The sequence below is a fragment of the Heterocephalus glaber genome, unplaced genomic scaffold (genome assembly GCF_053883595.1).
Source record: "Heterocephalus glaber isolate CG9 unplaced genomic scaffold, H.glaber_assembly_v1.0 deba00000621, whole genome shotgun sequence".
NCBI classification, from domain to species: domain Eukaryota; kingdom Metazoa; phylum Chordata; class Mammalia; order Rodentia; family Bathyergidae; genus Heterocephalus; species Heterocephalus glaber.
This window is the reverse complement of record NW_028258153.1, coordinates 14,542,753-14,555,982: the sequence shown is the minus strand read 5'-3', so window position 1 is coordinate 14,555,982 and position 13,230 is coordinate 14,542,753. Positions and strand designations below refer to the sequence as shown.

Genomic DNA, 13,230 nt, shown 5'->3' with positions numbered 1-13,230 from the left:
GAAGATATTTCCTAGAGGACACCTGTTTGGTATGGAAAGCTAGGGTACCAGTTGGGTAATAGTTGTCACCCAGCCTTGAATGATTGTTACTTTCCTTTTTCCTTTAGCATGGACTTTGGCTATGGAGAATATTTGTCTTTTCTTTTAAGAGAAGGTGAAAATTAGTAAAAGTAACCAGAAACCAGTAAGCATTAAATAATCATTTTGAAACACCATAGTGTTAGAATTTTAACATCTGACTACTACATGATGCCACATAGTTTTACATATTCACCAAGTTTGTAATGACCACAGTACTATGTGAACCACAGCTGGCTGCTTCTGTGGAGATGCAGTGTTGAATTTGGCTTTCAGTTTTCTCTTCCAGAAGTTGCAATGTAGTAGATTAAAAAATACCTCAAACAATTAAAACACAAGGCAACACATATTTGATACATGATAAATGTAGTGTGAGTATAAGACATTAAGTCCTTAATTCTGACTGGAGTGATCCTTAGGTCATAACAGGAGCAGTAGGAAGCATAAACAGGATATAAACTATGCACAAGGAAACATTTATACGTAAAGGCCTGACAGCATGAGGCTCTAAGGTGTTACACATAAACAATGGGCCATGACAAAAGAACTAATTTTTTTTTTTTTTTGGTACCAGGGATTCAACTCGGGTCCTTAGCTTGTGAGGCAGGTGGTGGAACCACTGAGCTAAATCCTTGGCCCTAAAAGAACTAAAATTTGAGGAATCTGAGGACTAGTGTTATTCAATGTAACAAAGCCTTAACTGTACTGCGTAGGATGGATAGAAGCAAGGAGAGGTTGGAGACAGGTGGGACAATTAGGAGGCCATGGTAAATGGTGGTGGCACATTTTATGTAATGTGGTGTTATTTCTAGAAAGAAATGGGTGACTACTTATTAGTTGTGATAATCATTATTAATAATTATTATGTGCTATGTGTTGAAATGGAACTATTTTAATTGGAGTATTATTTAAGTAACTTTATTATCTAGCCTGTACTATCAGATGTGATTTGGAAATTGTTCCAGGATACGTTAGGAAAAGATGACAAAGGGAGAGAGTCTGGAATATTGAGGAACTTAACGTCTTTGGGGTTGAAATATTTGTAGTGCTAACCACTACTAGAAAAATATTGAATTAGGTATTTACATTTTAGAGAACAGTTCAACTGTTAAGAAAAATCAAATAATAATTTGAAATGTTAAAACTATAACCTCTATCAAGTATAATACAAAAAGGCCATCTAATATTATTAATATTAAAAGAAATAATGGAGGAAGGGTATAATGTAGGAAAGCATGTGTTTCTCTTTTTTCTAAGTTTTCTCTTCTGACTAAATTCGTTAGTCATTTAGAAGTACTCTGCAAAAATCAATTATATGAGCAATATAATTTCATTAAAATGTGAACAAAGCTTATTATTTACTATGTCCCAGGTACTGATATAAGATGGAGGCACAGTAGTGAACAAAACTAAGTGACTACTCTGCCCACATAAAGTTTAATTTCTAGTGAGAAAAAATAGATAATAAATAAAGCACTGGATGCTATGTTAGAAAGCAGCGATTGAAACTGTTAATTCTTTTTTTTCCCCCATTAAGTTTATTGGTACATTTTCGGTATAAAATACAGTTACATTCATCATTGAGATCTTGTACCTTTACATGAGTATCTTGGTTCTTATTTTTTTCCCTTTCCCTTGCCCTCCCTTCACCCCCTCCACCCCTCCCTATTTGCAAAGACCTTGTTTCCATTTTTCTTCCTCTTCTCATATTTTTTCCTTTCCCTTTTTTCCCTTCCCCTACCCCTCACAATTCCCCTGCTCTTTTAGACCTTTTCTTCCTGTTACACAATATCAGTTATACATTTTTTAAATTACAATATCAAGATCTAGGAGACATTACCACAGATTTTACAGAATTTAAAAGGATATAGAAAGCATATTTCAAAAATCTTTTTTGAAATAAATTTGACAACTTCTAAGAAGTACCTTGGAAGACAAATTAATGAAACTAACTCTGGAGGAAATATAAAATTTGAATAGCACTTATTAAAGTATATTCCTAGCTTGAAAACCTACCTATATGACAACAGCAGGCTCATAAACATTTTAACTGATAAATTATATCAAACAATTAAAGCAGAAAAAAGAAGGAACACTTCTCCCCTCATTTTAGGAACTCAACATTGTGCTAATCCTAAAACTGGATAAAGATAATAGAAGAAAAAAGTATGAACATAGATAGAAATTTGTTTAACAAAACAAACTATTGGAAGTCAGATCTGGCAGGATGTAGAAAGTGGTTTTGTTATAGGGATGTCAGTGTTGGTTCAGCATTGGAAGATCCACCCCCAAAAGTCACTATTTAAAGAGAGGAAAGGAAAAAGCCATATGATCCTGTCACTAGTTGGAGAAAAAGTATTGGACTAAATTCTACAGCTGTTCATGGTAAAAGCTATCAGGAGCCTAGAAGTAGAACAGAAACTTCTCAACAGATTAAAGACATATACTCCATACTTCCAGTGAGAATACCTTATATAAATGGAAAAGATACAATGCTTTCTCCTTAAGGTGGGGAACAAGGGCAGATATGCTTACTCTTTATCTGTCCATTAAACTTTGAAACCTAGTCCCCACCAAAATAGTCTGGCAATAAAATGACACAATTAGGATAGGATTGGCATGGCAGAAGCAAAATCTTCATATGTAGATGAAATGATCATCTACAGAGAAAATACTAAGAAATCTCTAGGAGCCCCTAGAACTTGTACTTGAATTTAGCAGAATTAGAAAACACAAGGTATATATAAAAATTCAGGTCTGTGTATACTTGATATAAATGAAGAACTGGATATTGAAATTTAAAAGTTATGTAGGAGTACTAAGGACCTAGAAAAGTTAAAAACAAAAACAAAAACAGTGTTGGAAGATGTTTAGTACCTAATTTTAAGACTTCTTCTAAAGCTACAGTAATCAAGGCAGCATTGGTGTAAGGAAAGACTTATAGATCATTGGAATAAAACAGAGAATCTAGAAATAGAACCACACGTATATGGTCCATTGAGTTTTGAAAGATTATTTAACATTAGCATTTTGTAGAATATAAACTCAATTCAAGAGCTGAGGAAGAGATAGTGTTTGCAGCAAATGGCACTAGAACACCTGGTATCCATATATAAAAAATTAACCTGAACTCTTTTTTTCTGTACATGAAAATAACTTGAAGGGATCTATGAACCTAAATAAGAAAGCCTAAAAGTATAAAACTTCAAGAAGAAATTATAAGGGAAAATATTTATCAATTCAGGGTAGGCAAGAACTACCTAGGATACAAAAGACATGATGTATAAAAGAAAAAAATTTGATAATTGAGATTCCATCAAAATTTAGAACTTTAAATGACATCATTAAAATGAAAAGGAGTCCTTAAACAGACCATATTTACAATACATATAACCTATGACCAGAATATATAAAGAATTCTTAGAGCTCATTAACAGACAACCCAATTAAAATGTAGACATAAGAAGATGATAAATAGCCAGTATAGCACAAGGAATGGTGTGCAACTCTAGAATCAGAAAAATACTCATCAGTACAATAGTAAGATTGAATTATACATTCATTAGGGAGATGAAGTTAAAAGTTTTAAAAGCCTTGTCATGACTTTTTCTTTTTGTTGGATTCTCCCCCTTTGTGTCCAATTTGTCATGCCCAATGGATTCATTCTGCTGGGTTTCCCGGGGTTGTGATCCTCATTGTCTTTTCCTAGGGTATTGTCTAAAATTTTGTGGAGTGCCAGTTTGGTATTCATGAAGTTCCTGAGGTGCTCTTTATCATGAAAGTATCTTATTTCTCCATCAATTTTGAAAGATAGTTCTGCAGGGTACATCAATCTGGGTTGGAGGCTGTTTTCCTTTAGGGCTTGAAATACATCACTCCAAGCTCTTCTTGCCTTGAGGGTTTGCATTGAGAAGTCTGCTGTGATTCTGATGGGCTTTCCTTTGTATGTGATTTGTTTCTTTTCTCTCACTGCTTGTAGAATTTTGTTCTTCTGTTGGATTTCTGGAATCCTAACTATTATATGCCTATGTGTAGGTTTTTTTTGATTAAAGCTAGCTGGAGTCCTATATGCCTCACTTATCTGTATGTCAAGTTCTTTTCCCCTCCTTGGGAAGTTTTCTGTCATCACTTCTGTGAACAGTTTTTTTATGTCATCTGCACTCTCTCCTGTTTCTTCATTGACTCCAATCAGTCTTATGTTATTATTTTCTGCATCATCTAGCAGCTGCTGGATTGATTTCTCATGTTCCCTTACAATTTTAAAGCAATTTTTCTTTTCCTGGTCACTAATTGCAATCTTATCTTCTATATGTGAAATTCTCTCCTCACATTGGTTCATTCTGCTGCACAGACTTTCGATGGAATTTTTAATCCTTTGGAAATCTGTTTGTATCTGTTTTATGGATTCCATTTGTTTCCTATGTTGGGATTCCATCATGTTCCTCAGATCCTCTATTTTTTTATCTGTGTCCTCTCTCGATTTATTAATCATGTCTTGCACCATGAACAAAATCTTTGCTGTTATCTGAGTAATTATTTCTGATTTCATTTTTCCCAGATCCTCTTTTGTTGCCAGATCAGAGAGTCCAGGTGGTTGAGTATCAGATTGTTCCATCTCATTTCCCTTTGGGGTTGCTGTAGGTGATCCAAAAGTCTGTTTTTGAGACTTGTTTACGTGTCTTCTCATTTCCACGGGGGTGTGTGTGCTTCTGGCACCCACGCAGCTCACCTTCTCTGCCCTAGGAGCCTGGGATGGAGGCGGGGAGCTTCCTTCCGGGTGCTGGGGAAACTGTTAATTCTCTACAAACTGAGATTGTGGCTGCATAAAGACAAAGAATGAAGTTGCAAACCAAAAGGAGGAAGCTAAGAGAGTTTTACAGGAAACAGTAAGAAATAGCTCTTGATATATGTGTATCACGACAGTGTTCTGAACAGAAATCCAAACTGGTCCCTGACCTGCTCTTATAAGCAGAGGACAGGAAGGGGTTTGTTTCAAAGGGAATGAGTTTAAGAGTTCAAAAGAGACCTGCATTTCTAATGTTTATTGCATTTCTGTCACTTTTCGAGGTCCGAGATCCAGTGGACGTCCAAGGTACAGGTGAAATCTGGGTTTTGAGGGACGTAGGGTCTTTTAGAGCTGTTTGCTAACTTAGGGTATGCTGGATAAGGGTCTTCTCCTGGAAAGAAGAGAACTCTTCTATTTTACCCTAACCTTTTATCCTTTGTTCTTACTCTTTCTCTTACATTTCTAAGCTTCACCAGCTGGTTAATCAATTCTTTTTTTAATCTGGCCCTATTGTTAGACTGCACTAACTGCCTACTCAGAATAACTGAACTAAACTATTAACTATGAAGGAAAAACAAACCAAAGGAGGCAGGCTACTGGAGTGGGGAGTGTATTGTAATTTTAAATAGGGCTTGTCAAGAAAATCATATTTGAGTGAAGACTTGAAAGAATCTTTACATTTTAGACTATAAATTTGAAATTTGACAAGAAGTGTCTTTATCAAAAATTTTATTTTTTGTTATCCCAAGCATCAACAGAAAATAAAAGATAAAATCCTCAATGAAAAGGATGAATTTTATTTGTCTTTGTATTTCCAGGTTTTTTGGTGACATTCTTTTTCAGGTTTTATCTATTTTATAATCTCTGTTCATATCTAGCTCTTTTACTAAATGAGGCACCAGGGAAATTCATCCATTTATCACCAGAGCCTAGCAAGGTAGTTAGCACATGGTAGGATCTAGGTGATATTTGAGACTTGAATATCTACATTGTCATAATGCCAATATAGACACAGAGGAGCCATGTCATGATAAGTCTCTTTGTTTTGTAGAACTCATATTCATATAATCATTTGCTTACCATATCTGTCAGTCTACAACTGTACATCTTTCCCTTCATTAAAGTTGCTTTTGCACTTTCAGCTTTCAGAATACCAAAGAACTCTCACAGCACAGTAGGCACTTGCATTTTAATTTAATATTACAGTCTAATTCCTAGGCTATGCACTTCTGTCTACTAGGACTGAGGCTACTAAAGTATCTTATGGTGGTAATAGGGTGATTTCTTTTGGACTCACTGGAATGAAATAGCATTTGGGGAACTGTTAGCTAGAAAAGGGGATTCTAAATAATGGCTCTTTGTTCAGAGTTCCTCCCTCAATTCATAGATAAGTCAATTGGTACTCATCATTTTAAACTCATTGGAGACCAGAGTAGTTTAGAAGAATATAAAGGGTACTGTAGGCAATAAACAGAAGCCTTGTAACAATATAATGTGTAGTGGGAAAGAGAATTGGGATATCTATAAAAACTGCCAAAAAGAACAAAAAATATAATTAAAGGAGCAAAAGACATATTGAACACAATCTCAGGGACTATTTCAGGCAGCAGTAAATGTCTCCTGAAATATATCTTTAGAAAAAGAAAAGAAAAGTAGAAAACTAGTCCCAAAGAGAGAAGAAGAAAAATACCAAATAGAATTTTAGAAACAGGCTAGCAAGAGTTGGATTTGCTTGTGTTAATTTTTACCTTTCTTTAAAATATTTAAACAGGGTCTAACTCAGATAATTTGAAATTCTTAGATGAGGAGAGGATAGAGAAAAGCAAGAGAAAATGTAAACAAAGATGATATTTTAGACAGGCATGGATCAGGGGAGAGCAGATAAACTGGCATATAGAAAATAATTGAAATTTTCAGTTTACACCCAAGGTTTGCTAAATAAGTACAGTTATTTTAGATTCCATCAAAGTTACATATTATTTAAGAAAGTGTTTTTGCTTCCATTTTGTGAAAGCATTTCAGTTACACAAGTATTCCTTTTTTTTGGGTGCTGGGGATTGAACTCGGGTCCTTGCACTTGTGAGGCAGGTGGTGGAACCACAGAGCTAAATTCCCAGCTACACAAGTATTCCTCAAGAGCAGAAAATAATGTTTCCGGTAAAAAATAATTTTTTGGGAGTGAATTTTCATTACTTGGACCAAAGGTTTCATCTAGTGATACATGTCAGAGTTACCTGGAGAGTTTTTCCAGTAAACACATCCCTATTGAGAATCAAAGTCACAGAATAGCTTATAATAATCTTCAGAATTCACCAAATGCTGTCACTCTTACATCCTAAAATAGCTAACCACTCTCTTGAATTATAATTAGACAAAAATTGACAAATTGAAGCAAAATATAGAATAAGAAAAATATGCTATTAAAAATGACATGCAAAGTTGATTTTCTAGGCACAAAAGCAGGATTCAGACTTGTGTGATAAGCCAATCTATGTCAGAGAAGTCTTGTCACCTCTCAAATTAAATTAATTATTGTGATTTCCTTTGTGCTGAGTAATTCCAAAATTCTTTTTTGTAATTTAGTGACTGTGAAGACAAAGCATAACTATTGAAAGATAGTGTAAGGTTGGAATTTCAAACTCTGGTTCCAAGGCTGTAGATAAAACTTTACTTTGAAGACAATTGGATATGCCAAGTAAAGGACAGAATTCATTTGGTAAATTCTGCCCATGAACACACATACACACACACACACATGCATATATAAAATGTGCTGTACAGAACTCTTTTCAATCTTTCTCAGAAATACAAACTTGAAATTCACGTTGGACCTCTGATTTAAAAGAAAACTAATAAAATTACTGTTCAGAAGTATGTGTTAAATACAGTCAATCAATTTTAATAGGAAACAGTAAAATAATTTTCTGAGTCAATGTAATACTATGTGTACCCACTCACTTAAGCAAGATGTAGGAGCATAGTATATTGGCAGAATGATAATCAAAATACTCTTTTACTTTGATGATTAACATCTGATGATTAAGCATTCTAATAGCCAGTGGCTTGGGTAATTTGGCTCCAAAAGAGGGATCATATTCCTGCAATGAAGATTATTCTAGAAAAATCAAGCACTTTTTCCATTTTAACTCTTGAAAAGCTAAGTTTATGTTATAAAGCTAGAAAAATGTAGAAAAAGGCCTAGAAATCATTTACTGAGTACTTGTGATCTAATAAAGTTGGAGTGTATATATGTGGTAAGAATGTTGTTAGGGTGGCGAGACACAATGGGATTGCCCAAAATATCTCCAGTCCTAAAACTGTAAGGGAAGGAAAGTAGAGATCAGTGTCTCTCTCTGTCTCTAACAACTTCATTTAACCTTTCAGAAACAATTATGATCTCTCTTCCTTCAAAAAGTTCAACTCATGGCCAAACTGGTTTTGTTTATATTCATATCCACCTCATTAGATCCAGGTTATTTGAAGTAAATCTCAGATATCAAATTGTTTTATGCTTTAATATTCTAGTGCATAAGTTTTATAAAGACAAGGACTCCTAAAAATGAAAGTACAATATTATCATCAATCCCACAAGTTTTTATCTAATATAATCAAGCATCAATCATTAAGATTTCCTCAATTATTATAAAGATGTTTTTCTTCATAGTTTGTTTTTTAGAAACCAGGATTAAGTTAGTTTTCCCTGTAGACTTTCTTCCGAAGTCTAGATTTTGCTTCCCAAGTTGTGTTTTAAGACATATTTCTCTCCTCTGAACTTTGGAAATTGAGAGTTAGATTTAAATTATTTCACTAGTAGAGTTTAGAGTATTTATGAGGAGAGGGTAAAATCTGCTTTTTAAATGTATTTCTCTAACTGTCCCTTTTCTTAGCCAAGAATTTTATAGTTTGATTCAAAGATTAACATCGCAAAGTAATCAAATTCAGAATGCCGGTAATCTAAAGCAGGAACCAGACATGAATATAATTAACTCTGAAGAAAAGTAAAATAATGATATGCTTTTAGAGTGTTCCATAGTGCTTGCTTTTGTATCAGTATTAACAGAGTGAAAAGGCTTCAGCTTCTTTATAACCATAATGCTGGAGGGAAGAGGGCTGCCCCTGCACAACTCCATCAAACACGAGAGCTATGTGGAACACTGTGTGATAGATAATCTTGAAGTTTTCTTCTGGCTCTAAACCTCAGAGCAAGGATGAGCAGTGTGGCACAATTCACAATGCTTTTGCAAACTCATGAACTTCCCTTAAAGCCATACTGGAGTGCAGCTAGGGAATACTAAGGAGGAAAAGATAGACCACAGCATTTCAGCTAAATTGAAGTATTTCTGGCTTGTCAACAGCTCTACGAGGAGACTTAGAATAGGCAATGTATCGACATACTTCACTTCCTCTTTCAAGCAAAACAAAACGTGCTCAGTGATGACAGCCATAGCTTTGAAGAAAAGTGACAACTAGCAAAAGAACAATCTCAAATTTGGGCATTATGATTTCATTAAATATACTGTACTGTCCATTTATTTAATATGTATGTGTATTTTATCTTTGGAACTCTATGCGTGCACATGCGCACATGCGGGTTGTATTTTGTATTCTACTAAGATTCATACAACTGTTTCTTTAGGCACAGACAGCACAAATTGTCCTTGAAGATGGAACTAAGATGAAAGGCTACTCTTTTGGCCATCCATCCTCGGTTGCTGGTGAAGTGGTTTTTAATACTGGCCTGGGAGGGTGAGTAATGTATCTCTTGCGAGGCTTTATTCTTTTGCTCTGTAGAGGGATAACTGGCTGATCTTACTCCCAGTGGGAGCGTGAAATCACTGCATCATCAGACCATATATTGCCCTGTGCATGGTGCTCTGTGCAAGCCTATTGCAGCCATCCCTGAACAGAGATTTTGACCTGAGTGTGCTACTAACTCAAATAATGAGAACTTGGGTGCTCTAGTGGTCCCCTAAAAGGAAAAGAATGAAATCCATTTTAGAAACTTGTGGGACCAGGGATTTAGCTCAGTGGTTCCGCTGCCTGCCTTGCAAGCACAAGGTCCCGAGTTCCATCTAATAATAGAAACGTATGCTGTAAAGACACAGGTTAAGTGAGATTACCATCTGCCTCTAGAAGAGGAGATATGGATCTGAAAATTGGAGCAGGGAAAAGAACGGATAGCACATGCCAGTGTCATTCTTTTAGTAAAGTTAAGAAGCAACTTTGTACCTGTAATATGAAATAATCTAATCCTATAAAAAGATAAGAAACTCCTTCAATTTTTTTTTGTACTGGGAATTGAACTCAGGACCTTGCATTTGTGAGGCAGGTGTGGTGCCACAGAGCTAAATTCCTGGCCCCCTTCAGTATTTTATATAATCTTGGACTCTAAAAAAGAAAGGTGGACCAACAGATATGCTTACTGCCTTAAAAATAATCAATGAGAGGGTGAGCACACAGATCTAATATTTTTAATAATTATTGATCATGACTCAACTTAGTATTTATGATCGATTGAGTGGTTATGGTAATGAGTATAAGGATTGCTACAGAAATCACATGGGTGGTTCTACCTACTCAACAAATGTTTATTCATCTGGGAACCAAGAAGCCAAAGTTCTGGTCTCAGCTTTTGGTTTTTGCTTTTTAAAACTAAGACTTCATGCATGCTGAGCAAGCACTCTAGTGCTGAGTTACATTACCAACCTTTTTTATTTTTTATTTTGAGACAGAGTCTTGCTAAGTTGCCCAGACTGGCCTCAAATGTGCCATCATGGCTCAGCTTTCTGAGGAGCAGGGATTATACGTGTGCAGCACTGTGCCTAGCCTGGTTTTAATTCTAATGATAACTGATGTGATATTCAGAACATGAATTAATCTTCCTGAGTTTTGTGTTCTTTATTTAAAATGTAAGGAGGGTAGATTAGACAGTAGTTTATAGCTGGGGATTTAAAACGATACGAGTCTTACAAAAATGACTAGATATTTTCCAAGGAGTTTCTGTGAGAGATTCCATAAAATAACCTATGATGTATTTTATGAATTATTTAGGGAAATTCAAGTTAGCCTTGTGAAAGCAAGAGAGCATTGGGTTAACTAGAAGGCATTGTTTGGCCCAACTGCCATTATATTATTAATGTATATTCTTTTCCAAACTCTTGCCTCTCTGTGTGAAATGAAGAGTCTTAGATGGTTTTTAAACTAGCTCCACTAGTGAGAACATTAAATTACAGTGTATGAAATCTGTTTGCAAAGTTTTGCTTCACCAGGCCATTATTTAAGCTCTTGACAGCACTAATTACTAGCTGTGTTAATATACCTGCCAACAAACAACTGTTTAATATAGATCAGAATGATGGAGGGCACTAGAGTTTTCTTCTCAGTGATAGATTATGGGTAATAAATCTTGTCACATCACAAAAGTCAAACAGGACCTGATGGATTAATTTGCTTCCTACACTGCAGTTCTTTGGGAGAAGCTGCATTTATTCATTTACTGAAGGGTACTGTAAGCACAGGTTTAAAGGGAATGGTCAATTCTTTTATGGGAAGAAAGAAGCAAGTAAAATCAAATTCATTAAAGTTTTTTTTTGATGTAGAAGAAGGCATTCATTTATAAAATTACTCCACAGATTCTATTTTCCATTGAGAAATGCAGCATTCGTTCATCACACGGCTCAGTAAATGCTTGATAATTAAGAAGGTTATTTTGTTTTTCCCCTTCAAGAAATACATTTATATTGTGTATAAGCCTTGGTTGACAATTATCAGTTCCTGACAGGTGAGAGGCATCAGAGAAATTAGTGGGTGGAGACTGTGGATAAATACCAGTGTTTGGGTCGCCCTAGGGATTGCAGAAATCCCTGAAAGACTAAGTGCTCTGTTGACAAAGTTAGTTCTGGTAGGAGCTAGTCTAGATGGAGTTGAGGAATTAATGTTGACTATTGCCTGAGCTAAGTTTTATTGGTTTTGAGGTTGTAGATTCTGTCCCCTTCCATACCTAAAGTTGCTTTCAGGAGTAATTCACAAGAAATACTTGGTTTAACTCAGCCTGCAGGAATACAAAATGTAAGAAGGAAGAAAAAAATTCAGTTGCAGTATATCCCGGTGTGTGGAATAGGTGTAGATATAATTTCCTCAACTTTAAAATGCATTCCTTCTGCATTCGTCCCTAATTACTTATCAATATTTTAAAAGAGCTATTTGAAATCTTTTAATGTAGAGGTCACAAATGATTCAGGTCAAGTTTTATGAGACTGATGTACTTCTAAATTGATGATAACCCCTACATTTGTATATTCTTTTTAAGATTAAAATATATTTAAAAACTTTGTTTAGTTACTCTTTCATAAATGAACTCACTTGTTTAAATATTTACTGAGTTTTGATAAGTATATACCCCCTCTAGCTTTCACTGACATAATCAGGGTACTTGTTAGTACCTTAAAAATACATCAAAAACTACTTTTCAATTTTTAGTTAAAGTCTTGGTGAAACTGACAGCTCTCAACAGTAAATATCAGTTTGGATTCACTGATACCTAATAGTCAATGGGAATCTTCACAATTTCTGCAAACTTTAAATAGGGTAGCAATATTATAAAAAATTAAAGTACTACAGGAGAATTTCAAAAGAATTCAAGCATTTCTAAAAAAACAAAGGAATAAAAATTGTGTAAGAATATGCCTTAGTATGTAAGAATCAGTGTTTCTTTTCATATTAGTTGTAGCATGGATACATTTTGATATTTTTAGATAAAAATGACCTAGATTTCATCTCATCTTTACTTTTCAAGATTTCAGAGATTCAGAGTTTGTATATAGATTTTAGTTTTGTAATTGTATACATTTTTTTGGTTGGTGTTCATTGCTTGGCATGTTTACCCAGGTACCCGGAAGCTCTTACTGACCCTGCCTACAGAGGACAGATTCTCACAATGGCCAACCCTATCATTGGGAATGGTGGAGTGCCGGACACTTCTGCACTGGATGAACTGGGACTTAGCAAATATTTGGAGTCTGATGGAATTAAGGTAGTACCAGGGGTGATTATTTAAACAATCTCAATTTGAAGGAATATAAATGACTTGTTTTTAGGAATTCCTGTACTCAACCTCATTTCTAAGTATATGAGAATAATCTTTAACTTGACATTATTTTGAGTTTAATTTCTCAGAACATTTTAGATTTTAATGCCTTAATCTTAATTTGGAAAAATGTTATTAAAAGTCCAAAGAGTAGCTATGCAGTAAGAGCTGATAAAGAATCATATTTTAGAAGGGGTTTAGTAATCAACTCTCCATCAGTTATTTTCCTTCAAATCTTTTCCTCTTTAGGGAATAAATGAAGTAGCTCCTATATCAGACT

General features: G+C 34.9%; 1 protein-coding gene across 5 annotated transcripts in view; it reads left to right on the top strand.

The window, feature by feature from the left end:
* The window catches only part of Cps1 (carbamoyl-phosphate synthase 1), a 136,556-nt gene that overhangs the window by 22,892 nt on the left and 100,434 nt on the right, over positions 1 to 13,230 (top strand). For all 5 annotated transcript variants that reach the window (XM_004851110.4, XM_087206170.1, XM_087206171.1 and 2 more), the window contains 2 exons: positions 9,501 to 9,610; positions 12,752 to 12,896. In XM_004851110.4, the coding sequence (XP_004851167.2) occupies positions 9,501 to 9,610; positions 12,752 to 12,896 (255 nt within the window). The remainder of the gene's footprint in view (positions 1 to 9,500; positions 9,611 to 12,751; positions 12,897 to 13,230) is intronic.